This window comes from Lissotriton vulgaris, chromosome 4_1 (genome assembly GCF_964263255.1).
Source record: "Lissotriton vulgaris chromosome 4_1, aLisVul1.2, whole genome shotgun sequence".
In the NCBI taxonomy this organism is placed as follows: Eukaryota; Metazoa; Chordata; class Amphibia; order Caudata; family Salamandridae; genus Lissotriton; species Lissotriton vulgaris.
Window position 1 is genome coordinate 2,135,640,218 of NC_141691.1, and position 26,949 is coordinate 2,135,667,166.

General features: G+C 49.8%; 1 protein-coding gene across 1 annotated transcript in view; it reads left to right on the forward strand.

Moving 5' to 3' along the window:
- The window catches only part of LOC147725228 (vomeronasal type-2 receptor 26-like), a 130,158-nt gene that overhangs the window by 31,126 nt on the left and 72,083 nt on the right, over positions 1-26,949 (forward strand). The window contains exon 2 of the mRNA XM_086918214.1: positions 5,744-5,867. Within this exon, the coding sequence (XP_086774340.1) occupies positions 5,744-5,867 (124 nt within the window). The remainder of the gene's footprint in view (positions 1-5,743; positions 5,868-26,949) is intronic.

Sequence of the window (26,949 nt, forward strand, 5' to 3'; positions counted from 1 at the left end):
CGCCACTCCACGCACACCATCCAGCCAAGCGCCACTCCACACACACCGCCAGCCAAGCACCACTCCGTGCACAGACAGCCAAGTACTACTCCACGCACACCATCCAGCCATGCGCCACTCCACACACACCGCCAGCCAAGCACCACACCACACCGCAAGCCAAGCACCACTCCACGCACACCGCAAGCCAAGCGCCACTCCATGCACACTGCAAGCCAAGCACCACTCCACGCACACCGCAAGCCAAGCACCACTCCACGCACACCGCAAGCCAAGCGCCACTCCACGCACACCGCAAGCCAAGCACCACTCCACGCACACCGCAAGCCAAGCACCACTCCACGCACACCGCAAGCCAAGCACCACTCCACGCACACCATCCAGCCAAGCGCCACTCCACGCACACCATCCAGCCAAGCGCCACTCCACGCACACCATCCAGCCAAGCGCCACTCCACACACACTGCCAGCCAAGCACCACTCCGTGCACAGACAGCCAAGTACTACTCCACGCACACCATCCAGCCATGCGCCACTCCACACACACCGCCAGCCAAGCAACACACCGCAAGCCAAGCGCCACTCCACGCACACCGCAAGCCAAGCGCCACTCCATGCACACCGCAAGCCAAGCACCACTCCACGCACACCGCAAGCCAAGCGCCACTCCACGCACACCGCAAGCCAAGCGCCACTCCACGCACACCGCAAGCCAAGCACCACTCCACGCACACCGCAAGCCAAGCACCACTCCACGCACACCGCAAGCCAAGCACCACTCCACGCACACCATCCAGCCAAGCGCCACTCCACGCACACCATCCAGCCAAGCGCCACTCCACGCACACCATCCAGCCAAGCGCCACTCCACACACACCGCCAGCCAAGCACCACACCGCAAGCCAAGCACCACTCCACGCACACCGCCAGCCAAGCACCAGTCCACACACACCGCCAGCCAAGCACCACTCCACGCACAGACAGCCAAGTACCACTCCACGCACACCACCAGCCAAGCACCACTCCACGCACACCGCAAGCGCCACTCCACGCACACCACCAGCCAAGCACCACTCCACGCACACCGCAAGCATAGCGCCACTCCACGCACACCGCAAGCAAAGCACCACTCCGTGCACAGACAGCCAAGTACCGCTCCACGCACACCATCCAGCCATGCGCCACTCCACACACACCGCCAGCCAAGCAGCACTCCGTGCACAGACAGCCAAGTACCACTCCACGCACATCATCCAGCCAAGCACCACTACACACACCGCCAGGCAAACACCACTCCAATTTGCCCCAAGGGGGGGCAGAAATTCAAAAACAATTACTTGCCACCAGGAAGAGACCCTTGCCCAAGGGGTCGCTTCCAAAACATATATATTGCCCCAAAACAGATCCCTGCTGCCAGTGGGGAATTTCTGCCCCCACCTGGGGGCAAAGCAACTAAAAAAACGGGCCGATTTGCCCCCCGGGGGGGGGCAGAAAAACAAAAACATTATCACAGCCCACCTGGAAGCGACCCTTGCCCAAGGGGTCGCTTCCTAAAAGCTAATTTCAAGATCCCTGGTGCTAGTGGGCATTTTCTGCCCCCCCCCCCTGGGGCAAAACGGCAAAAAAAACGGCCCTATTTGCCCCAAGGGGGGGGACAGAAAATAAACAACAAAATCAAGGCCCCCTGGAAGCGACCCTTACCCAAGGGGTTGCTTCCCAAAACAAACATTGCCCTAATAAAAAATCCCTGGTGCCAGTGGTTTATTTGTGCCCCCCCCGGGGGCAAAACGGCCAAAATAACGGGCCGATTTGCCCCCAGGGGCAGCAGAAAATCGAAAATAAAATGGCTACCCACCTGGAAGCGACCCTTGCCCAAGGGGTCGCTTCCTAAAAGCTAATTTCACGATCCCTGGTGCTAGTGGCCATTTTCGCCCCCCCCCTCCCCCCCCCGGGGGCAAAACGGCAAAAAAAACGGGCCGATTTGCCCCCAGGGGGGACAGAAAATAAACGCCAAAATAAAGGCCCCCAGGAAGCGACCCTTACCCAAGGGGTCGCTTCCAAAAACAAACATTGCCAAAACAAATAATCCCTGGTGCCAGTGGTTTATTTCTGCCCCCCCTGGGGGCAAAACGGCCGAAATAAGGGGCTGATTTGCCCCCAGGGGGGGCAGAAAATCAGCAAGAAAATGGCTGCCCACCTGGAAGCGACCCTTGCCCAAGGGGTCGCTTCCGAAAAGCTAAATGTTCAATCCCTGGTGCTAGTGTGGGCATTTCCGCCACACGATCGCGACGCTGTGCGCGATCGTGAGGCAGAAATGCCCTGCAAAGAGACTTTAGGGGATGCCCTGATGCCTCTTTGCGGCCCCAAACCCCCGCCGGACACCAGAAACTCACCTTTCTCCTTGGCGCGCAGGAAGCAAATGGCTTCCCGAGCGCAGGGAATCCCTGATGATGTCAGCGTGCGCTGTGCGCGCTGACGTCATCAGGGATTCCCAGGGGGGGGGGGCGGTGGCGGCAGCGGAAGCTCTTCCGCTGCCGCCCCCAGCAAAACAACGAAGATCAGAGAACCTTGGGGGGAGCGCCAGCGCTTCCCCCGAGGGTGGGGCTCATGACGAGCTGGGCTCGTCATCAGCACACGACCACCGTGCACCATGACGAGCCCAGCTCGTCATCAGCATCGAAAGGGTTAATATTAGGGGTGTCGTATGTTTCTTCCTTGTCTGTTATTTCCTCATATTCCAGGTTGGAGTCCTCATCTGCTAGCTCGATATTTTCTTGAATTGAACCATCTCCTACTTTTTTCCCCCCATTTTACACTTATCCGTTTGTGAGTAGGTTTTAGTGTTTAGTTCCACTACGTCCCCTCCTTTTTTAGGCATGATATCTTGCGTTTTTTTTGGGCTAGTGTTTCCAGCAAAGGTCCCTTCTTCGCATGTCGTCTCCATACCGGTTTGAGTTTCGTTTGTTGTAACATCTTCAATATTTGATTGGTTTTCTAAAGAAAGTACTGCTTTATTTACTCTAGAAAGTTTATCAGAGCCCTTGTTTCTACTCCTGTTTTCCACTTTCTCTGCTATAGCCGTTGCCATCTGAGCGTCATTCGCGCTATTAACTGAGTTTTTGTTTATTTCTGCCTGCTCTTCTGCCTCCACCTCTACTTCTATCTCAGACTCTTTATGCGCTTTTTGTCCCGTTAGAGTGGTCCCTCCATTCTTGTCCTGCACAGGCATTGTTTCATGTTCACTGTTTACTTCTCGGTCTAGCATGTCAGAATTTTTTTGTTTTTCATTTTTATTTTTACCAATATCACTAACACACGTGATTAATTTAAGCTTCGCCGAGTGCTCTACTAGTGGCGTTTTGGAACCGCCTGGCACCAATGCTGTCATCGTACCTGTATTTCCTTGTTTCGCCGTTTTACCAACTTTCCGGCTTCTTGTAGAGCGCGTCTGCCTCAATGACATCGGCTCCACGAGCTCCGAGCTATTCGGCGCCTGTAGCACAGAGCGCGGCGTCAGGCATGCACGCAGCTGCAGGGGGGACAAACAGGATCCGAGACCCGCCCCACTGAGCAGCCTCTTCGGCGTGCGAGTGAAGCAAGCTCTGGCGAGTGTCCAGGAGCGGAGAAAACCCCTGCTTTGGCGAAGCACAGTCAGGAACATTGGATCTTGCCGTGAGGCGGTAAAGCCCCTCTCAGCGAGCGAGCAAAGTTGCGGTGGTGAGTTTCGAAATGGCGCCGCTATTCCCAGTGCGCCTTCTCTCCTCTCCCTTCAACGGCTATCTTAGTCAGCCAAATTGAGTACGTTTTCAACATAATGTATCCGAGTCGCGGCGGAGCAGTTCCATGTAGCAGCCTTCACCTGGCGGCTTCAGCCCGCCATCTTGACTCCTCCCCTCCCTTTCAAACCAAATCTACTTAATTGTTTCCACTTCTTTTGACAACCAATATGTCAAATAATGGCTTCACATCATCAAGACATGAATGTCCAGCCCCTACCAGTCGATCAACCCATCCCTGACAGAGTTTCTGTTATTTACAAAGAATTACACACATGAAGCAGTCCCTGGCTCCATGACATGAACATGGACAAGAACCCTGATGACTTTGAACCCCAATTTTTACAGAATGGCAAGTAACTTAGATGCTCCCTAAACACCAACTTCTCGCTCAAGGATCACATTCCAAAAAAACATGTTTTGGTACCAGCTCTCTGTTCTAAAGAAATTGCAGTGACTTTAAAATTGTTGTTCAAGCCCTCGCACACATCTGGAGCAGGCCAACACCATGCTTGAGACCTCTCAGACTCCACACGGGCACCCCTTAAGGACGTCCTACACCTCGCAGCACAGCTTATCCAGGGCATGCAGAAATATGAAGAAATATGATCAGTCCCATTCTCGATGAACCCCACTGCTTCCCCTTGTCTCTTTGAACAATCTTCAACCAAAAAATCTGAATCATTTCTGATGCCTTCACAACCAGCACCCCTGCTTTTCTTGAAGCTCACAATCTCTGGTCAATCTTGACACACTCACAGCCAGCATACAATTACATCACAGACTAAGAAGATTAAAAATGTTTAAAATATGGAAGCAGTCATGTTGTGTCTGTGCACACAGCATCTAGAACAGTATCCCAATATTCTTAAGTACCATCCCAACGTTGCTAGAAAGGGTTAATACAACCCTCTTTAAAGAATACTACATCACAATGCATTAGCCATCCATCAACTGGCTTCCTGACAATCATTGACTTCATGATTGTCTTAGATGCTGTCATCTTGCTAGGTTTGTATTAGATAAACACCATAGACATACCTACATGCTAAACCATAGGTTTTACAGTCATTGATCCGTGTATGTAAAGTTTGAGTGAGGGACAGTATACCAACCTTCCCCATCTATACACCCAGGAGCTGCTCCACAACACTTCTCTAATTTAGGAAACACTAAAGTATCACTTTTTCACTGCATTGTGCTGTTGTCTCTGTTCAAAGCTCTGCTTCCTTTTGACAACCCAAGTGCAGATGTATAATACAGACCTCTTTGCACTGCGTAACTATTCAGGTGATGGTTCTAAAACGGGAAGGGTTTTAGGTGGGGGCTGCATGACCGAGATCTGGAAAAAACAACACAGTTAACACACTGTCTAAACAACCAATGACTCGATCAGCTGAGCATAGGACAGGAGGTCAGCAAGACCTTAGTTTGTTGACTCTTTGCCATCTGCAGCTGAAACACAAATATAGGGAACAAAAGGCAAGCGGGGTTGGATCAGAACAGGATAGAGTACCACACATTATGGTATGTAGTCCACCACACTTCCTTGGGATTGAAAATGAGTTGTCTCATATTTGAGATGGAGAGTATCCTGTTCTAGACAATATGTATTAAACCAGATAGAAGAATCACACACAATGCTCCCTGAGCGGAAACATAGACCCTCAGCTGTGAGTCACAACTGGAGGCTCTTATTGCTGCTGAGACCCAAGTAAACAAAGAGATGACAGTATGCTCGATCCTGAGGGTCAGCGACAAAAGAACATGGCATGCACTGTCTAGAAATTTAACAACTAAGGAAGTGACAGTAGCAGGGCTACAACGTTTGTTGTGGGCCTCTGTAGAATGAAGCTGTTGCTTGTCCTGTGGACACATGAGTCTCTATTCCTGTGATCCACCGCCTCCTTCAGTAGCATCTCTGGTACCAAATCTCATCTCTTCTTTTATTCCCTCTTTCCCTACAGGTTCCTCGCTCTGTCTGCACTCAGAGCTGTCTCCCTGGGTACCGAAAGGCTGCAATAGAAGGGAGACCCATCTGCTGTTTCAACTGTGTGCCATGTGCCGAAGGGGAGTTTTCAAACAGGACTGGTGAGAAAATACTTTATACTTCCTACAGACCTGAGCACAGTTGTGCAAAGTACACATATGAGCATCTATTTTATCAAAAAATGTATTGTTTAGCACTTGAAAGAATATCTAAAAAATACTGCCACAGTAGAAGGAACACATGCATGTACAAATTTAGCTGTTAGAATTCGTAACAAATGGACTTAGTAGATAGTTATTTTTCTAGCTCTTGTGTCAATATTATTTAGTAGGAGTTGAAGTGGGTGTGTTGTCTAAGGGAAATTCATGCCTGATAATATCATCTAACATAAATATTGTGGCATAAATATTACATACAAACATATCCCTCTTGTGGCTGTAGATTATGTGTGATTAACCGCAATGGAGCACTATTGTGTAAGAGATATCTTGGATACAAAAAAAATTCTAAATAATATCAGGGCCACAATCTTCTGGTGCCAAACCAGCAGAGTATTCGACTTATTTCAGGATTTGAAATATATTTTTCTTGTCTCTCAATCCGAAGACTGGACTGGAAAGTACCGCATACACAAAGCGCATACGACAAGGGTTCTGGGGACCTACCAAAAAAATCCCTGAGATCCATGCCGTATGGTAGAAGGGACCTGGCCTTACAAACAAAGCCCTGTTGTGACTCAGATAATTTTGATCCCTCATACTGGGCAGGACCAGTGAGCTGCCAGGCCTGTCGCCACACTTTTCTGTGGTCCCAGGTTTCGGCCTTCTCAACACCCCAGGATAGCTTTAAAGCTGCCCTAATAAATGCCAGATCTGTACCGAAGCATGCCCAGCATATCCAGGACCTATTGATAGATGACAACTTAGATTGTCTCTTCATTACGGAGACATGGCTTAAACCCTGGTGCACCCCAGATGTGGTTCATGCCCTTCCCCCTGGATATGGTATACAAAGAGTAGATAGAGAGAATGAACAACGTGGTGGAGGAGTGGCCATCATATATAGGGACTCCCTCAGCTGCTCGACGGTACCACTGCAAGAGTTAACAGATGCAGAAGGGATGGGTTTTATAATTAAAATTAATGACAACTTCTCCTTCTCGGGGGCTTTGATCTATCGCCCACCAGGACCCTGTGCGGGCTTCCTGAGTAACATAGGAGAGGTGCTCAGCCCATTGATACTTAGGTATTCTAATTTCACTCTGATGGGTGACATAAACATCCACCTAGAGTCCACAACCGATACACCTGCTGCCTCCTATCGGGAAACCATGGAGGTCTTGGGCCTGACTATCCGAGACACCCTAGCCACCCATGAGGCAGGGCATACGATAGATTGCATTGCCACTAACCTAGACGCTTTGACAACTAACCCCCTTAGACCCCAAATATGGACAGACCATATGCTGATTCCTTTTACGTTCCCTCTTATGTCCTACCGAGAAAACGATTATAAAAAGGAACACAGCATGGTCACAAGGGATGAATGGAAAACGATACTGTCCCACCCAGAACTTATAACTATAGCCAGGAACTGTAGACCCCAGCTGGTAGTACCTGCAAATCCCATCAGTTTCAGAACATGGATGAATGATCTGAAAGGCACAGTTGGGCAGGGAAAAAACAGAATGAGGCGGGGTAGAAAGAAAACATCTGCACCATGGTTCGATCGAGAGCTCAAAGATAAACAAGGGGAGCTCAGAAGAGCTGAAAGAAGCTGGCGGAAAAATTACTCTAGCCTAGAACGTAGCAAATACAAAAGGATAAAAAATGCCTATCATGCGCTGATTAAACAAGCAAAAAAAAGGTACTTCTCGTTGGCAATAGAAACAGCCAGCAGCAAACAAAAGGAAATATTCAAAATTGTCAACGGCTTTAACAAACCTAAATGTTTAGCGCAGGATATCCCGCCCTCGCAGGCACTCTGTGACAAGATCGCAGATTTCTTTGAGGGAAAAGTACAGGGGCTGACGAAGGACTTTGATGTCCCTATATTAGAGCCCAGAATAGAGGATGATATAGTGAGGCAAGGGGCCATGCAGCTGACAACTTTCCTTCCAGTTAGCCTGGAGGATACCAAAAGAGGAATTCTGGCAACAAAATCCGGATCCCCCTTTGACCCCTGCCCAGTTAGACTCTTACACCTCATTGTGGACATCGCCAACCCAATAATAAATGCCATTGTCAACACCTCACTGTCCACAGCCAAAGTCCCCCCAGAGTGGAAAACTGGCAGCGGTGAAACCACTGCAAAAAAAACAACTCCCTGACCCCACCACATTGTCGAACCTACGACCCATCTCACTACTTCCGGCCCTGTGTAAAGTCACAGAGTCAATTGTAAATAAACAACTTACTCGTTTCTTGGAAGATAGTGATGCATGGCACCCCAACCAGGCAGGTTTCAGGGTCCAACATTCCACCGAATCGGCCCTCCTGTTCGCCACAGAAACTATCCGCTCAGCCCTAGACCAAGGCAAGAAGGCCGTCCTGATTTTATTAGACCTATCGGCGGCCTTTGACACGGTCTCACATGCCATCCTATTAGACCGGCTAATAACATCTGGTGTCACAGGGACAGTGCTTGAGTGGATAAGAAACTTTTTAAGTGACAGGAGGCAAGTGGTGACCCTGGGGGAATTCTGCTCCAGTGAAAAAGCACTGTTGACGGGAGTCCCGCAGGGTTCGAGCCTGAGCCCGACCCTGTTTAATGTTTATACTGCACCCCTGATAAAATTGATTTCGTCATTTGGCATAGATGCTATAGCCTATGCCGATGACACACAACTTATCCTGGTAATGGATAAGGATAACCAAGCCTGGGAGGAAAATCTCAAAGGTTGCCTAACGGCCACCTTTGAATGGATGCGTCTAAACCATCTGAAATGCAACACAGGCAAAACAGAGATCATGCCTATAGGCCCAAATAATGAGTTCATCCCACGATTATGGTGGCCAGAAAAAGCTGAAATACCACCTCATACAACCAACTTGGCCCGTAATCTGGGGGTGCATTTTGACTCTGACCTGTCTTTTAGACATCAAGCGGCTAGAGTGGCAGGCATGTGCTTTGGGGTAATAAAGGGACTGAGAAAGTTCTTTGATCTTTTGCCCCTTGAAGCAAGGAAAACAGTTACGGTTGCACTAGTAACATCACGCATCGATTACTGCAATAGCCTCTACGCTGGTACAAATAAAGCTGTCACACACAAACTTCAGATGGTGCAACATGCAGCTGCGAGGTTGGTTTTAAAATGGCCGAAAAGATCATCTGCAACCAAAGCCCTTAAGGCATTACACTGGCTGCTTATTACAAAAAGGGTTTTGTTCAAAGTACTCTTAATTACTTTTAGAGCTGTCCACAACTTAGGCCCATCCTACCTGAGGAAAAAATTCAGCAGATACTGCCCAACCAGAGCACTGCGTTCTTCAACGGCCAACCTGCTCACCGTCCCAAGTTTCAGACTTAAAACTCGAGGGGGTAAATCCCTGGCGGTACTGGGAGCAAAAGCATGGAATACTCTTCCCCCCCAGTTGAGATTACTGGATAAAGAAATAGATTTCCGTAAACATCTAAAAACCTGGATCTTTAATCTACAAGATATGACTGCCAGAAGCCTAGTGTAATTCGGGTCTTGGTCAAGTAAGCATAGGAACTACCTAACATCTGGTGGTCCTTTCTGGGCGCCTAGATGCTCCTTGGAGCGATTGCCGCGCGTTATAAATTGGTACTTACATTACATTACATTACATTACAAGTGTTATTTCACCTGAGTCAATGTCAAGGTTTTAGCAACTCTGGGCATAACTTCCCGACATGGGACGATATCACAATCCCAAGTTTTTGATTATACTTAGCGTGGGTCATGGTTCCTAAACCCTTCGGTGGTACCCCTAAATCTTGACTGATCACTTATTATTGTCAATAGGCTAGACCAGCCATCCCTTCCAATTGAGGTCTGATAAATTGTAAAAGCCATTATGCATCAACGTGTCTATTGTAACCTGGCTGTGTATCATATAATTTTGCCATTACTCAAGTGAGTGGGTGAGATAATCAGAGGTTTGTTCAAATCCTTAATCCTGGCTAAGCCAAGACAAAAATATAGTTGCACAGTCTAGGTCAGGGAAGTTATCTGATTTGGAATGAGGCATGCTCTAAATAAGGCTTTACTTCCTTCAACCAGTCAATCTTTAGTCCCCGAGACAGATTATAGGCCTGAAAGTAATCTGAGACAAAATCCTAACTTTACTTTTGGTATTCCCAAAAGGCATTTAGTAGTAGTAAAGTTTGGATTCCTAACTTTACAGTGAGAAGTTGGCATGTTATATGATGCTCACTAGTTCTAGTGATCACCTTGTACCATGCCAAGCAACCCTTATGATGACTGGTTGTAAGTCAACCTTATAGACCAGCTATCCTAGTAGCGTGGACAAAGCAGTCTTAGGCTAAACTCTGTAAAGGCATGTGAAGCAAGCTGTTTTACCATACACAATCCCCTTGAATACCAAATGAAAGGACACCACACAGATATATATTGAAAATATATATATATATTTATTTACTACAAATATCCACTACACTCTTTATGAGCACAGAAGCAAATGTGTTAAAACAAAACACAATTTAAACATACGAAAGTTGCACAATATGGATGAGCCCTAGGGGCCACCTAAACAATATACTAAAATAGTGGTATAAGAACCACCTAGCTGAAAGGAGGTAGGCCTAGGGCCTGGGGAATCGCTGGAGATGTTCGGGACTAACAGTAAAGAAGTCGGTAAAGGCCCGCGGGACTCGGGTGCAGCACTTAAAGTGCACGCATACACCAATGCAATGTCAATCGTGCGTAAAAGTTACGAAGTTAGTGTTTAAGGAACCTTCTGACTGGCCTTGAAGGACATAACTTAAGACCTAGACACTAGAGGTGTGTACCAGTCTAGGAACACCGGCGTTGCTGAGTTTCCTCACCCACAGGAAGCGGGTGCACAGGTGCAAAGAAGTGTCGGGTTTCGTCACGCAGGTCGATGGTGCCTGAAGATAGAGATGCTGCAGGCGGGTCGTCGAGGAGAGTTCCGGTGGATCCAAGGGTGGATCTGAAGTGGTAAAGACCTGAAAGCAGAAGGGACAATGTTCAAAGTCACTAGCCAGTGACTACCGTGGAACCAGGATGGAACCAGGCGATGTCGGGTGCAAACAGGCAATGAGGTGCAGCTTGTCTCCTCAGCCACGTAGACACGAAGAGGTTGAGGACGTGCAGGACTTGGTCACGAGCTGTCCCACGAAGGCTCTAGCTGATGGCAGTGTTGGCAACTTGCTTGGAGCAAACAGGCCTTGGCTAATGCAAACCACGCAGGAAGTGAAGAAAGCTTATCACTCAGACCAGCAAGCACAGAGCGGGTGCTCCTTTTTACAGGAGTGAGGGCAAGTCTGGAGCAACCAGACCCGTAGTGTTGATTGTAGGTTTTGTCGCCAAGATGGCCGCTAGCCACGTGGCAAATGGCCGGGATGGCGCGTCGAGTGGCAAAGTGCAAAAGAGCCCCACGCAGATCGCTTCTCGGGGATCGGGCTCTGAGATGTCTGGGAGTCTGGGTCTCGTTGGGCTCTGGGCTCGGGCTCCGGCAGGAGGCGGCGGCAAAGCAGACGTGGAGTTGCTGGATGGTGCCTGTGTTCACAGGGTGGTCACTCCTAGGCCACAAGGGAGATACTCTTCAGTCTTCTGTGCAGCAGAATGTCGAAGTCCAGTCTTCTTCTTTGTTTCAAGTTGATTTCAGGATGATCTGAAGTGCTATGGCCCTGCTCCCACTCTTATTCCCAATCTGAGGGGTGGATCACCTGCTAGGTCCCTCCTCTGGGTGGGACCAGGAAGGGGGGCGGTTACACCCCCTTTCCTTTGTACAGCTACTCGCCAGGGCTGGGGCTCGAAAGCCCCAGCACCGGTTTGGACTGGCTTATGCACGGGGACGCCTTGTGTGCCCCAGGCATGTATCAATCTATTCAGCCCTGTCCTACCCAATACACAAAATCCTGTCTGGGGTGGTGCTCGCACCTCTCAAGGCAGGAAACCCTTTGTCCAGGCCCTCCTCGCTGGAAGGACTCCCAGCCGCAGGCGGTAAAGTAAAGTAAAGTAAAGTATTTTTATTGTGATGATTATTTAAAATCTTACAACATAGCACATATAAAAGAAACTTTTAAAATATATATTACAGCATAAAATCGCATAAAATTATCATTGCAGGACCTTTACAGACAATGAAGTTTTACAGTAGTTACGTCTTCGAGTTTCCTTTTAACCAGCAGAAGGAACTTTACGAAGTATGCGTTTAGAGCAATATCGTTTGAGTCCATACACTTTATCACTGCCTGCCTGCATGTCCGTATGCCGCGTGATTTTAGAGGAAACTTGAGCATTGATTTTCTCTCTTGCAGGAGTGCAGGGCAGATACACAGAAGATGCTGAATGTCTTCTTCGCCCATATTACATCGTCTACATTTCGTTTGAGTTTCTTGAAATTCCCATGGCGGAAGATGACATAGGCCTGGCAGGGATCCAAATCTCGCTTTAATGAGCACCTGCTTATTTTTTTCCGTCCACGGGGTTTTCAGTTATTGTTGTATCTCCTTCTTTTTATAGCCATTTAGCACCGTCCAGGCATGTTTTCTGTTGGTAAGGGTAGCCTTGTCCTTTAGAATGGATAGGCGGTCTGCAGCTTTATTAATGATTTTCTTAAATGAAGACTTGTTTATGTCCATTTCCCATATCGTGATAACCCCAAATTCATTAATCGCATCTCTAAGGTAAAGAGCTGCACTAGGAGCAATGATATCTCATTTTGATGGTCACTTTTTATTTGGTTCCAAACTTTAATAAAGTGGCCTTGCCTTGCAACGTGTTGATTTGTTAGGCCAAACTCCACCCTTACTTGTGCTGGAGAAGTGTTCACTGGGAGCTAAGGGAGTTGTTCCCGACAGCTGCAGACAGGCTCAGCTCATGCTAGAGCCCCATCTCACATATTTCCAAGCACTCTGCCTCCAGGATTGATGAGGCCTTCCATAGGAGTGGCTTATAGGTTAACATGTGTCCAGTTAGGGTTAGATATAGGGGTACTATATCTAAGTAAGAGGTGATTACACCAACTTACCCCCGCTGAGTGATCAGCCAGTTGTGTCTAATATGGAGGCCAGGCCAGGGGTGGCACAATACATGCTGCAGCCCCTGGTAGGCCTTGGATACACCTATGCCCTGGGTACCTGGAGTACACTGTTACAGGGGTCTATAAGGTGAACCAGTTCCAATTCGGAATGCACCTAGAGTGCATTGGCATTAATTTAGAGAGAGAACAGCAGGCTGTGGGTCTGATTAGCAGGCCCACAGCCACATTAAGTCATAAACCAGTGAAGCAAAAAGCAAAAATTTGGGGTGACCATAGGATAGCAGACCCTACTCTCCTACACACACACACCCAAACGCAGGGAAATTAGACAAACCTTGACCAGTTGTGTCTTCATGTTCTAAGTGGAAGTACCTGGACAGACCATCTGCGTTGCCTTGGTCAGTCCCTGGGCGGTGCTCCACTGTAAAGTCCATCCCCTGTAGGGAAATGGACCACCTGAGTAGTTTGGGGTTTTCACCCTTCATCTGATTAAGCCATAAGAGGGGCTTATGGTTGGTCTGAATCTTGAAGTGAGTGCCAAACAAGTATGGTCTCAACTTCTTCAGGGCCCACACCACAGCAAAGGCCTCCTTCTCAATAGCTGACCAACGTTTCTCCCTGGGGGTCAGCCTTCTGCTAATAAAAGCAATGGGCTGGCTTGACCATCTACATTAAGTTGTGAAAGCACAGCTTCCACTCCCAACTCAGAAGCATCTGTTTGGGCAATGAAGTCTCTTGAGTAGTCAGGACTCTTCAGGATAGGTGTAGAGCACATGGCCTTCTTCAGGTCATCAAATGCCTTTTGACAGTTTACTGTCCACTGAACCTTTTTGGGCATCTTCTTGGAAGTCAGAATATTAAGAGGAGTCACAATGGACCCATAGTTCTTAACAAACTTCCTGTAGTACCCAGTTAGGCCCAAGAAAGCTATGACCTGAGTCTGGGTAGTTGGAGGGGACCAGTCCTTTATGGTCTGGATCTTACTGTCCAGTGGCTGAACTTGGCCTCCACCTGCAAGGTGGCCCAAGTTCACAACCTTACTCTGCCCTATCTGGCACTTTGCGGCCTTGATAGTGAGGCCTGCCTTTTGCTCTCCACACCACTGGAGTTAAGCTATCCAGGCTGATGAAGGCTGATAGCCAGAAACCGGTCCTTGGATGCTTGATTCCGGTCTGGGAAAGACATGACTTGGTAGTTCGGACTGGACTGTTCCCATGAGGCACAGGGTCAGAGCTGATTTGCATATAGCCAGTGTCTAACCCAGGGTGGTGTGGAGTGCAAAAAAACGATGGATTTAGGCCCAGATCCTTGTACTGGGGTGAATGTATGACATTGTTCTACATTCTGTCCATCAACTGTGTTTTTTGCAATTTTCACCCCGAGTGTGCTGGGTATACTCAGACGTGAGTCCCAGGCTCTCCACACCACTGGAGTCAAGCTATCCGGGCTGATGAAGGCTGATAGCCAGAAACCGGTCCTTGGATGCTTGATTCCGGTCTGGGAAAGACATGGCTTGGTAGTTCGGACTGGACTGTTCCCATGAGGCACAGGGTCAGAGCTGATTTGCATATAGCCAGCGTCTAACCCAGGGTGGTGTGGAGTGCAAAAAAACGATTGATTTAGGCCCAGATCCTTGTACTGGGGTGAATGTATGACATTGTTCTACATTCTGTCCATCAACTGTGTTTTTTGTAATTTTCACCCCGAGTGTGCTGGGTATACTCAGACGTGAGTCCCAGGCTCTCCACACCACTGGAGTCAAGCTATCCAGGCTGATGAAGGCTGATAGCCAGAAACCGGTCCTTGGATGCTTGATTCCGGTCTGGGAAAGACATGGCTTGGTAGTTCGGACTGGACTGTTCCCATGAGGCACAGGGTCAGAGCTGATTTGCATATAGCCAGTGTCTAACCCAAGGTGGTGTGGAGTGCAAAAAAACGATGGATTTAGGCCCAGATCCTTGTACTGGGGTGAATGTATGACATTGTTCTAAATTCTGTCCATCAACTGTGTTTTTTGCAATTTTCACCCCGAGTGTGCTGGGTATACTCAGACGTGAGTCCCAGGCTCTCCACACCACTGGAGTCAAGCTATCCAGGCTGATGAAGGCTGATAGCCAGAAACCGGTTCTTGGATGCTTGATTCCGGTCTGGGAAAGACATGGCTTGGTAGTTCGGACTGGACTGTTCCCATGAGGCACAGGGTCAGAGCTGATTTGCATATAGCCAGTGTTTAACCCAGGGTGGTGTGGAGTGCAAAAAAACGATGGATTTAGGCCCAGAACCTTGTACTGGGGTGCATGTATGACATTGTTCTACATTCTGTCCATCAACTGTGTTTTTTGCAATTTTCACCCCGAGTGTGCTGGGTATACTCAGACGTGAGTCCCAGGCTCTCCACACCACTGGAGTCAAGCTATCCGGGCTGATGAAGGCTGATAGCCAGAAACCGGTCCTTGGATGCTTGATTCCGGTCTGGGAAAGACATGGCTTGGTAGTTCGGACTGGACTGTTCCCATGAGGCACAGGGTCAGAGCTGATTTGCATATAGCCAGTGTCTAACCCAGGGTGGTGTGGAGTGCAAAAAAACGATGGATTTAGGCCCAGATCCTTGTACTGGGGTGAATGTATGACATTGTTCTACATTCTGTCCATCAACTGTGTTTTTTGCAATTTTCACCCCGAGTGTGCTGGGTATACTCAGACGTGAGTCCCAGGCTCTCCACACCTCTGGAGTCAAGCTATCCAGGCTGATGAAGGCTGATAGCCAGAAACCGGTTCTTGGATGCTTGATTCCGGTCTGGGAAAGACATGGCTTGGTAGTTCGGACTGGACTGTTCCCATGAGGCACAGGGTCAGAGCTGATTTGCATATAGCCAGTGTTTAACCCAGGGTGGTGTGGAGTGCAAAAAAACGATGGATTTAGGCCCAGAACCTTGTACTGTGGTGCATGTATGACATTGTTCTACATTCTGTCCATCAACTGTGTTTTTTGCAATTTTCACCCCGAGTGTGCTGGGTATACTCAGACGTGAGTCCCAGGCTCTCCACACCACTGGAGTCAAGCTATCCAGGCTGATGAAGGCTGATAGCCAGAAACCGGTCCTTGGATGCTTGATTCCGGTCTGGGAAAGACATGGCTTGGTAGTTCGGACTGGACTGTTCCCATGAGGCACAGGGTCAGAGCTGATTTGCATATAGCCAGTGTCTAACCCAGGGTGGTGTGGAGTGCAAAAAAACGATGGATTTAGGCCCAGATCCTTGTACTGGGGTGAATGTATGACATTGTTCTACATTCTGTCCATCAACTGTGTTTTTTGCAATTTTCACCCCGAGTGTGCTGGGTATACTCAGACGTGAGTCCCAGGCTCTCCACACCACTGGAGTCAAGCTATCCAGGCTGATGAAGGCTGATAGCCAGAGACCGGTCCTTGGATGCTTGATTCCGGTCTGGGAAAGACATGGCTTGGTAGTTCGGACTGGACTGTTCCCATGAGGCACAGGGTCGGAGCTGATTTGCATATAGCCAGTGTCTAACCCAGGGTGGTGTGGAGTGCAAAAAAACTATGGATTTAGGCCCAGATCCTTGTACTGGGGTGAATGTATGACATTGTTCTACATTCTGTCCATCAACTGTGTTTTTTGCAGAGCCTCTAGCACTTCCTTCAGGTGGACCAGGTGATCCTCCCAGGTGGAGCTGAAGACAGCAATATCATCCAGATATGCTGCGCAAAAGTCATCCAACCCAGTAAGGACTTGATTCACCAACCTTTGGAAGGTGGCAGGTGAATTTTTCAAACCAAAGGGCATCACCACAAATTGGTAATGTCCTCCTGGGGTAGAAAATGCTGTCTTGGCTTTGGAGTCCTCAGATAATCTGATTTGCCAATAGCCAGCTGTCAAATCAAATGTGCTCAAATATTTGGCAGAAGCCAACTTGTCAATGAGCTCATCTGCCCTTGGAATAGGGTGTGCATCTGTCCTAGTGACAGCATTGAGTTCTCTGTAATCCACAGAGAACCTCATCTCTCTCTTGCCACCTTTGGTGTGAGGTTTGGGGACCAGCACCACTGGGCTAGCCCAGGGGCTCTCTGAAGGCTCAATAACACCTAATTCCAGCATCTTTTGCACCTCAGTCTTATACAGTCCCTGACGTGGTCAGGTTGCCTGTAGATCTTGCTTTTTACAGGAAGACTGTCACCAGTGTCCACCACATGGGTACACCAGTTAGTCTGACTGGGTGTCAATGAGAACATATGCCTATATGCCTGCAGAACTTGTCTACAGTCATGTTGCTGATGTTCAGTGAGGCTGCCATCTAAGGCCACACCATCAACTGAGCCATCTTCAGGGATCTGAGTTAACAGGTCTGGGAGAGGGTCACTCTCTTCCCCCGCCCCTAATCTGTAGCCATGAGCAAGCCCATGTCTGCCCTGTCAACATACGCCTTCAGTCTGTTGACATGGAGAACCCTGTGGGGGCTCCTGGGAGTTCCCAGGTCCACCAAGTAGGCAACCTCTCCCTTTTTCTCAACAATTGTATGGGGTCCAGACCATTTGTCTTGGAGTGCTGCTGGGGCAACTCAATCAATCAATCAAAGCATTTATATAGCGCACTACTCACTCAGAGGGTCTAAAGGCGCTAGGGGATGGGGGTCCGCTACTTCTCGAACAGCCAGGTCTTGAGTTGCTTACTGAAGGCGAGGTGGTCCTGGGTCTGGCGGAGGAGGGTCGGGAGGGAGTTCCATGTCTTGGCGGCGAGGTAGGAGAAGGACTGTCCCCCTGTGGTGGCTCTTCGGATGCGGGGGACGGCGGCGAGGGCGTGGCCGGTCGATCGAAGCTGGCGTTTGGGAGCATAGAAGTTGAGGCGGCTGTTGAGGTATCTGGGCCTTGGTTGTGTAGGGCTTTGTGTGCGTGGGTGAGGAGTCGGAAGTTGATTCTCTTGTTGACCGGGAGCCAGTGCAGGTCTCTCAGGTGTCCGGAGATGTGGCTGCGACGGGGGATGTCCAGGATGAGTCGTGCTGAGGCGTTCTGGATCCGCTGGAGTCTCTTCTGGAGTTTGCCGGTGGTTCCGGCGTAGAGGGAGTTGCCATAGTCCAGACGGCTGGTGACGAGGGCCTGGGTGTCCGTCTTCCTGGTCTCGGTGGGGATCCACCGGAAGATCTTACGTAGCATGCGCAGGATGTTGAAGCACGACGAGGAGTCCGCGTTGACTTGTCTGGTCATGGAGAGGGAGGAGTCCAGGATGAAGCCCAGGTTGCGTGCGTGGTCTGTTGGTTTGGGTGCGTTGCCTAGGGCGGGGGGCCACCAGGAGTCGTCCCAGGTGGAGGGTGAGGATCCCAGGATGAGGACTTCCGTCTTGTCCGAGTTTAGTTTCTGGCGGCTGTTCTTCATCCATTCGGCTACCTCTTTCATCCCTTCGTGGAGGTTGGCTCTGGCGGTGGCGGGGTCGTTGGTGAGGGAGAGGATCAGGTGTCGTCGGCGTAGGAGATGATGTTGAGGTTGTGCTGGCATGCGATGTCTGCGAGGGGGCTCATGTAGACGTTGAAGAGGGTTGGACTGAGCGAGGAGCCTGAGGAACGCCGCAGATGACTTCGGTGGCTTCAGATCTGAACGGGGGGAGGCGGACTCTCTGTGTCCTTCTGGCGAGGAAGTCGATGATCCACTCCAGTGCCTTCTCCTGGATTCCGAAGTTGCTGAGTCGCTGCACTAGTGTACGGTGGCAGGCAGTGTCGAAGGCCGCGGAGAGGTCTAGGAGGATGAGGGCTGTTGTTTCTCCGTTGTCAAGCAGTGCTGGGATGTCATCTGTGGCTGCGATCAGGGCGGTCTTGGTGCTGTGGTTGGCCCGGAAGCCAGACTGCGAGAGGTCGAGGGATCCGTTCGTCTCGAGGAAGGCAGCCAGCTGCTTGTTGACGGTCATCTCGATGACTTTTGCAGGGAACGGGAGCAGCGAGATGGGGCGGTAGTTCTTGAGGTCGGTGGGGTCGGATGATGGCTTCTTTAGTAGAGCGCTGAGTTCGGCGTGCTTCCAGCTCTCCGGGAAGGTAGCGGTGTCGAAGGAGGTGTTGATGATGTCCCGCAGGTGGGGTGCGATGACAGCGTCGGCCTTGTTGAAGACATGGTGAGGGCAGGGGTCGGTAGGAGTTCCGGAGTGGATGGAGTTCATTGTGCGGACGGTGTCTTCGGTGCTGATCGGGGTCCAGGCGCGGAGGGTGGTGGTGGGGGGCGGTTGTTCGGTCATGGGGTGCGTCGGTTGAGTGCTGAAGCTGTTGTGTATGTCCGCGATCTTGTTGTGAAAGTAGGAGGCAAGGGAGTTGCAGAGGTCTTGCGAAGGGGTGATGTTGTTGTTTCCGGCATTGGGGTTGGAGAGCTCCTTCACGATGTTGAAGAGTTCCTTGCTGTTGTGTGCGTTGTTGTCCAGTCGTTCCTTGATTGCAGTTTTCTTGGTGGCGTGAATGAGTTGGTGGTGTTTTCGGGTGGCGAGCTTGAGGGCAGTCATGTTGTCTGGTGTTGGGTCTGTACGCCAGGTTCTCGCGAGGGCTCAGCAGTTCTTCTTGGAGCTCTTGAGTTTGTCGGTGAACCATGGGGCTTTCTTGCTACCGGGTCTGCTAGGCGGGGTCCTCAGGGGGCGAGGTCGTCTGCGCAGTCGCTGATCCACTTCGTGATGTTGGTGGCCGCATGGATGGGGTTTGTTGCGCTGGTGGGTGGGTTCTTGCTCAGGGAAGTCGTGAGCTGGTCGGCTGTGATCTTGTTCCAGCTTCTGCGTGCAACCTTTTGCTGGTGGTGGTGGGTCGTGGTCCTTCTGAAGCTGAAGTGGACGCAGCTGTGGTCCGTCAAGTGGAGTCCGGTGGCATGGCTGAAGGTGATGTCCTTGTTGGATGAGAAGACGGGGTCGAGTGTGTGTCCGGCGTAGTGGGTGGGGGTGGTCACCAGCTGCTTGAGTCCCAGGTTTGCGAGGTTGTCCAGCAGGGTGGTGGTGTTGCGGTCGTTGTTGTTCTCCAGGTGGAACTTGAGGTCCCCGAGGGGGATGTAGTCAGCAGAGAGGAGGGCGTGCGGGCTGATGAAGTCGGCGATGTCTTCGCTGAATTGTGTGCGTGGTCCCGGGGGTCTGTAGATGAGGGTGCCTCTGAGGGTGGTCTTGGGGTTGATGTGGACCTGGAAGTGCAGGTGCTCGGCGGGTGCGAGGGTGTCGTCGGTGTTGGTCGTGATGCGGATGGTGTTCTTGTGAATGATGGCGATGCCTCCTCCGGTCTGGTTGATGCGGTCCCTTCGGATGATCTTGTAGCCGTCTGGGATGGCGATGGCGATGTCGGGCGCTGAAGAGGCGTTCATCCAGGTTTCCGTGAGGAAGGCAACGTCTGGTGATGTTGTGTCGAGCAGGTTCCAGAGCTCGACGGCATGTCTGTGGACAGAGCGGGTGTTGAGCAGGATGCATTTCAGGTGGCTGCTGCTTTTGCTCGTCTTGGTCTTGGTCGGTGCTGGAGTAGTGCAGGTCCGGATGCAGGTGAACTTGCAGGAGTGGCAGCAGAAGGGTCAGTGGGTGCGTCTCGGGGTGGCTGGTAGCAGCCCGGGATTCGGCCGGCGTTGAGTGCGTTGAGTTCGGTGGGGTCGTAGGTCCGGTGGGTGGGCTGGTTTCTGCGGGGGCCAGGGGTCCTGGTGCTGGGCGCGGTCCAGGCGCGGACAGGCGCAGACGGGCTTACCTTTGGCGCACCTTCGGCGCTCGGTCGGCGCTCCCGCTGTGCACGTCCGCTGCGGGGTCGCTCTGGGGGCGTCATAAGAAGGGGGATGGGAGGGCGGGTCAGCTGGGCGGCGGGAGCTGTTCGGCCAATGGGCCAGTGGTGGGCGGGGCCTGTGGAGAGCAGCGGCGTGAAAACTGGCGAGCGGGTGGCTCAGCTGTGGCTGGGCCGCTTGGGTTCAAGAGAAGGACAGGTTAACTGAGCCGGCATCAAGTCTGCCTTAGAAGGTCCCCCTGTCCCCAGAAACTCAACCTGTTCATGTTCAAGTTCATCAGGGACAGCTCCTTCAGGGGTCTCAAGATCATCTTCCTGTGAAGGCTGATCCTCACTTGTAGGCAGTTGGGAAGGTACAGCCTTTACCCTCCTGTTCTTCTTCTTGGAAGGTGCTTGGTCCATTGTTCCAGGATCCAAGACCTGAGGTTCAGAGAGGCACTTTTTGGCCTGTGACCTGGTCACAGCAAGGACATGTGATGATATCCCTAACATCTCTGCATGAGTCCTGTACTCAACTTCTGACCATAGAGAGCTCTCCAGGGCATTGCCCAACAAACATTCAACTGAGAGATCAGCACTAACCACAAATCTTTTCAGGCCAGTTACCCCTCCCCAGGAGAAATTAACAATTGCCACACTATGTGTAGTAGTGACATTGCTGGCATTGGTCACCAGGTAATTGTCACCTGGTATGTATTGTCCAGGGTCCACAAAGCTAGTTGTCACCATAGTGACACTGGCACATGTGTCCCTGTATGCTTGAGCCACTTTTTCATTAATCAAAGGCGTCTGTCTATACTTGCCCAGATTACTGGGACTTATAGTAGGGGTAAAATCTATGTCCCCATCACAAATGAGAACAGCCTGTATAGAGGTTCTGACTAGGCCAGAATCTCCCTCAGTTCCCAAGGTGATACCCACTACCCCCTTAGTTTGTGGTCCAACACTGCCAACTGTACTAGTGGGTGCAGGTGCCTTAGGTGCTGAAGTGTTGGGGGCTCCACCCTTTTTACACTCACTTGTCCAGTGAGAGGTGTTTTTACATCTACTACACCAGGGTTTTCTTTGACCTTCTCTCTTCTTCTTCTTGGAAGTTTAAGACCCACCTTCAGTATTAGTTTGTGGCCCTGTTGAAGACTTCTGGTCTTTAGCTTTCTGCTCCCCACCCTTCTGGTCTCTTTTCTTCTGGTCACCACCCTGGTTCTGGTTCTGGGTCTTTTGCTTAACCCTGGTTCTAACCCATTTGTCTGCTTTCTTTCCCAATTCATGGGGAGAGGTCAGATCAGGTGTTGATGCAACTGCTGGTTCTGACAATTATTTAAGATTTGTTCTCTCATAATTAAATTATACAATCCTTCATAGTCTGTAACCTTGCTTCCCAGCAACCATCACTCCAGAGCCTTAGTGGCACTTTCAACAAATTCAGCCCAGTCCTGAGTCTGTGTCTTCTGGGACTCTCTGAACATTAACCTGTACTGTTCAGTGGTTAAGCCTAACCCATCAATCAGAGCACTCTTCCGGACCAGGTAGTTTCTAGAATCCTCATCACTATCTATGAGGAGTCTGTCTCGGCCTCTACCTTCAAAGGAGAGCCAACAGATTGTTGCCCACTGCTCCTGAGGGGTCTGCTGTACTCTGCAGGCTCTCTCAAGTGCAGTCATCCATTTTTGGATATCATCCCCAGCTTTGTAGAGGGGCACAATCTTACTCAGGTTTCTATTGTCCTAGGACCTGTTTTTATCCTTTGGGATAATGCTGCCACCAGTGGATCCTAATCCACTCTCTCTAGGCTGTCTTGCTCTAGCAAGTTTCTCTTGGGCCAGGGCAACTTCTAATTCGTGCTTCTGGATCCTAAGTCCAGCCTCTCTCATTTTCGCCTCATGTTCCCTTCTCTGAGGGCTAGTCATCCCCCTTCTTGAGTGACCATGAGAACCTCTAGAAGCCTGGGAGGTATTGGATTCACCTGAGTGATTCCTCCTCCTCCTATGCTCCTGGTTAAGTCCACTTGGGGGTATGGGTAAGGTCATCCTTAGCTCAGTCCCAAATACACTTATGATAGCCTGGCTGAGCCTGCTGGCTGGCACCTGACTAAGTCTACCATTATCAGAATCACTGCTCCCACCTTCTGTCTCCTCTTCTTCCTCCTCCTCATCAGGCTGAGTATCTCCAGTGAATTGGTCATCCCAATCTATCTGGACTAGAGGGACAGGGAAGTCAGTATTACCATCTTCAGTGGGAGAGCCTCCATCAGCATTCCCTGTGGGGTCTGCTTTAGAGGTCTTTAGAGCTTCAGACTGGTCTAAAAGCTCTCTGAGGTGATCTGTGGTAGGGGCTGGACCCGTCTTGAGACCTCTTAAGGTACAGATCTGCCTCAGTTCTTTAAAACTAAGCATAGCAAATTTGGATGGTGCCCTTGTAGGGCCACTCTCAACGGGGACAGTCCCAGTGGACCCCTCTGCTCCAGACATTGCTCTAGTGTGGGTGGATATGTTGCAATCTACCTACACTTGTGTTTACCTACTAAACCTATCTAGTAGTTGTAGTCAGGGTGTGCTACTCCCTATCCTCTACAACAACTACGTTCAGTAGAACTTAAGTATACAAGTCTTGTTTTATATGTACCTAGCAGGTACCTGTATGATCTTTCAAATGATACTCTCAAAGATTGTAATGGTAAAACAACAGCAAGCTCAAATCCCAACCGCTGCTCACCAATGTGAGAAGTTGGCCTGGTATATGATGCTCACTAGTTCTAGTGATCACCTTGTAGCATGCCTAGCAACCCTTATGATGATTGGTTGTAAGTCAACCTTATAGACCAGCTATCCTAGTAGCGTGGACAAAGCAGTCTTAGGCTAAACTCTGTAAAGGCATGTGAAACAAGCTGTTTTACCATACACAATCCCCTTGAATACCAAATGAAAGGACACCAAACAGATATATATTGAAAATATAGAATATTTATTTACTACAAATATCCCCTATACTCTTTATGAGCACAGAAGCAAATGCGTTAAAACAAAACACAGTTTAAATATACGAAAGTTGCACAATATGGATGAGCCCTAGGGGACACCTAAACCATATACTAAAATAGTGGTATAAGAACCACCTAGCTGAAAGGAAGTAGGCCTAGGGCCTGGGGAATCGCTGGAGCTGTTTGGGACTAACAGTGAAGAAGTCGGGAAAGGCCAGCGGGACTCGGTTGCAGTGCTTAAAGTGCATGCATACACCAATGCAATGTCAATGGTGCGTAAAAGTTACAAAGTTAGTGTTTAAGGAACCTTCCGACTGACCTAGAAGGACAAAACTTAAGACCTAGACACTAGAGGTGTGTACCAGTGTAGGAACACTGGCGTTCCTGAGTTACCTCACCCAGAGGAAGCGGGTGCACAGGTGCAAAGTAGTGTCGGGTTTCGTCACGCAGGTCGATGGTGCCTGAAGATGGAGATGCTGCAGGCGGGTCATCGAGGAGAGTTCCGGTGGATCCAAGGGTGGATCTGAAGTGGTGAAGACCTGAAAGCAGAGGGGGCAATGTTCAAAGTCACTAGCCATGACTACTGTGGAGCCAGGATGGAACCAGGCGATGTTGGGTACAAACAGGCGATGAAGTGCAGCTTGTCTCCTCAGCCACGTGGACACAAAGAGGTCAAGGACTTCCAGGAGTCGGTCACAAACTGTACCCCAAAGGCTCTAGCTGATGGCGGTGTTGGCAACTTAATTGGAGCAAACAGGCCTTGGCAAATGCAAGCCACGCAGGAAGTGAAGAATTCGTATCACTCGGACCAGCAAGGTCAGAGCGGGTGTTTCTTTTTACAAGAGCGAGGGCAAGTCTGGAGCAACCAGACCTGCAGTGTTGATTGTAGGTTTCGTTGCCAAGATGGCCGCTAGCCACGTGGCAAGTGGCCGGGATGGTGCATCAAGTGGCAAAGTGCAAAAGGGCCCCACGCAGGTCGTGGAGATGCTGGGGGGGCTGATCTTCTGTGCAACTGCTGCTCGGCAGTGGGGCTTCTCAAAGCCCAAAGCACAGAATCGAGGGTGCCTAGAGTGCTGCGCAGTCAGCTTCTCAGGGGTGTTTCAAGATGTCCGGTCCCACGTCTCTCGGTGCCTCCACGGGTCTCTTTTTTGCTGGGACTGTGGATCGGCCTCTGAGATGTCTGGGTCTCGTCGGGCTCTGGGCTCGGGCTCTGGCAGGAGGCAGCAGCAAAGCAGATGTTGAGTTGCTGGATGGTGCCCGTGTTCACAGGGTGGCCACTCCTAGGCCACAAGGGAGATACTCTTCAGTCTTCTGTGCAGCATAATGTCGAAGTCCCGTCTTCTTTTTTGTTTCAAGTTGATTTCAGGATGATCTGAAGTACTATGGCACTGCTCCCACTTTTATTCCCAATCTGAGGGGTGGATCACCTGCTAGGTCCGTCCTCTGGGTGGGACCAGGAAGGGGGGCGGTTACACCCCCTTTCTTTTGTCCACGCCAGGGCTGGGGCTGGAAAGCCCCAGCACCGGTTTGGACTGGCTTATGCACGGGGACACCTTGTGTGCCCCAGGCATGTCTCAATCTATTCAGCCCTGTCCTACCCAATACACAAAATCCTGTTTGGGGTGGTGCTCGCACCTCCCAAGGCAGGAAACCCTTTGTCCAAGCCTCCCTCGCTGGAAGGACTCCCAGCAACAGGAGGTCAGACTTGTGTCTGTGGTGGCAGCATCCATTTTTTGATGCTGAGGCTCGAGTTTAACTTTAACCGGGGGTTATGTACATGTTGTGTCCCTCTAGAAGGGTGGAATGCTATCCCCGTCGACAGGACTGTCGAGGGGATAGTATTCCAAAGCATATGACACCTTACTTGACATGTTTTAATAAAGCCAAACCAAAGTTAGCATATAACCGCGAGGATTATATTGCATTTAAGAGTTTATGGTATGGCAATATCCCGGAACAACTAAGCGAGTTGTTCCAGACAGCTGCAGATGGGCTCAGCTTGTGCCAGAGCACCATCTCACATGAAACCAAGCACTCTGCCTCCAGGATTGCTGAGGCCTTCCATAGGAGTGGCTTATAGGTTAACATGTGTCCAGTTAGGGTTAGATATAGGGATACTATATCTAAGTTAGAGGTGATTACATCAACTTACCCCTGCTGAGTGATCAGCCAGTTATGTCAAATATGGGGGCCAGGCCAGGGGTGGCACAATACATGCTGCAGCCCCTGGTAGGCCTTGGATACACCTATGCCCTGCTAACATAAATTTTATGGCATAAATATTATATACAAACATATCCCTCTTGTGGCTGTAGATTATGTGTGATTAACCGCAATGGAGCACTATTGTGCAAGAGATATCTTGGACACAAAAAAAATTCTAAACAATATCAGGGCCACAATCTTCTGGTGCCAAACCAGCAGAGTATTTTACTTATTTCAGGATTCGTAATATATTTTTCTTGTCTCTCAATCCGAAAATGGGACTGGAGAGTACCGCATACACGAAGCGCTTACGACATGGGTTCTAGGGACCTACCAAAAAAATCCCTGAGATCCATGTCGTATGGTAGAAGGGACAAGTGTTGTTTCACCTGAGACAATGTCAAGGTTTTAGCCACTCTAGGCATAACTTCCCGACACTGTACGATATCACCACCCCAAGTGTTCTGATTGTATTTAGCATGGGTCACGGTTACTAAACCCTTCGGTGGTACCCCTAAATCTTGACTGACACTTATTTTTTTCGATAGGCTAGACCAGCCATCTCTTCCAATTGAGGTCTGATAAATTGTAAAAGCCATTATGCATCAACGTGTCTAATGTAACCTGGCTGTGTATCATATAATCTTGCCATTCCTCAAGTGAGTGGGTGAGATAATCAGAGGTTTGTTCAAATCCTTAATCCTGGCTAAGCCAAGACAAAAATATAGTTGCACAGTCTAGGTCAGGGAAATTATCTGATTTTGAATGAGGCATACTCTAAATAAGGCTTCACTTCCTTCAACCAGTCAATCTTTAGTCCCCGAGACAGATTATAGGCCTGAAAGTAATCTGAGACAAAATCCAAACTTTACTTTTGGTATTCCCAAAAGGCATTTAGTAGTAGTAAAGTTTGGATTCCTAACTTTACTACTACAAACCTGAGACAAAATCTTAACTTTACGACTTTTGTTATTCACAAAAGGCATTTAGTAGTAGTAATTCCTAACGTTACTACTACTAAATGTAGTGGTGTCCCTTTCAAAGTCGAACACTTGTAAAGA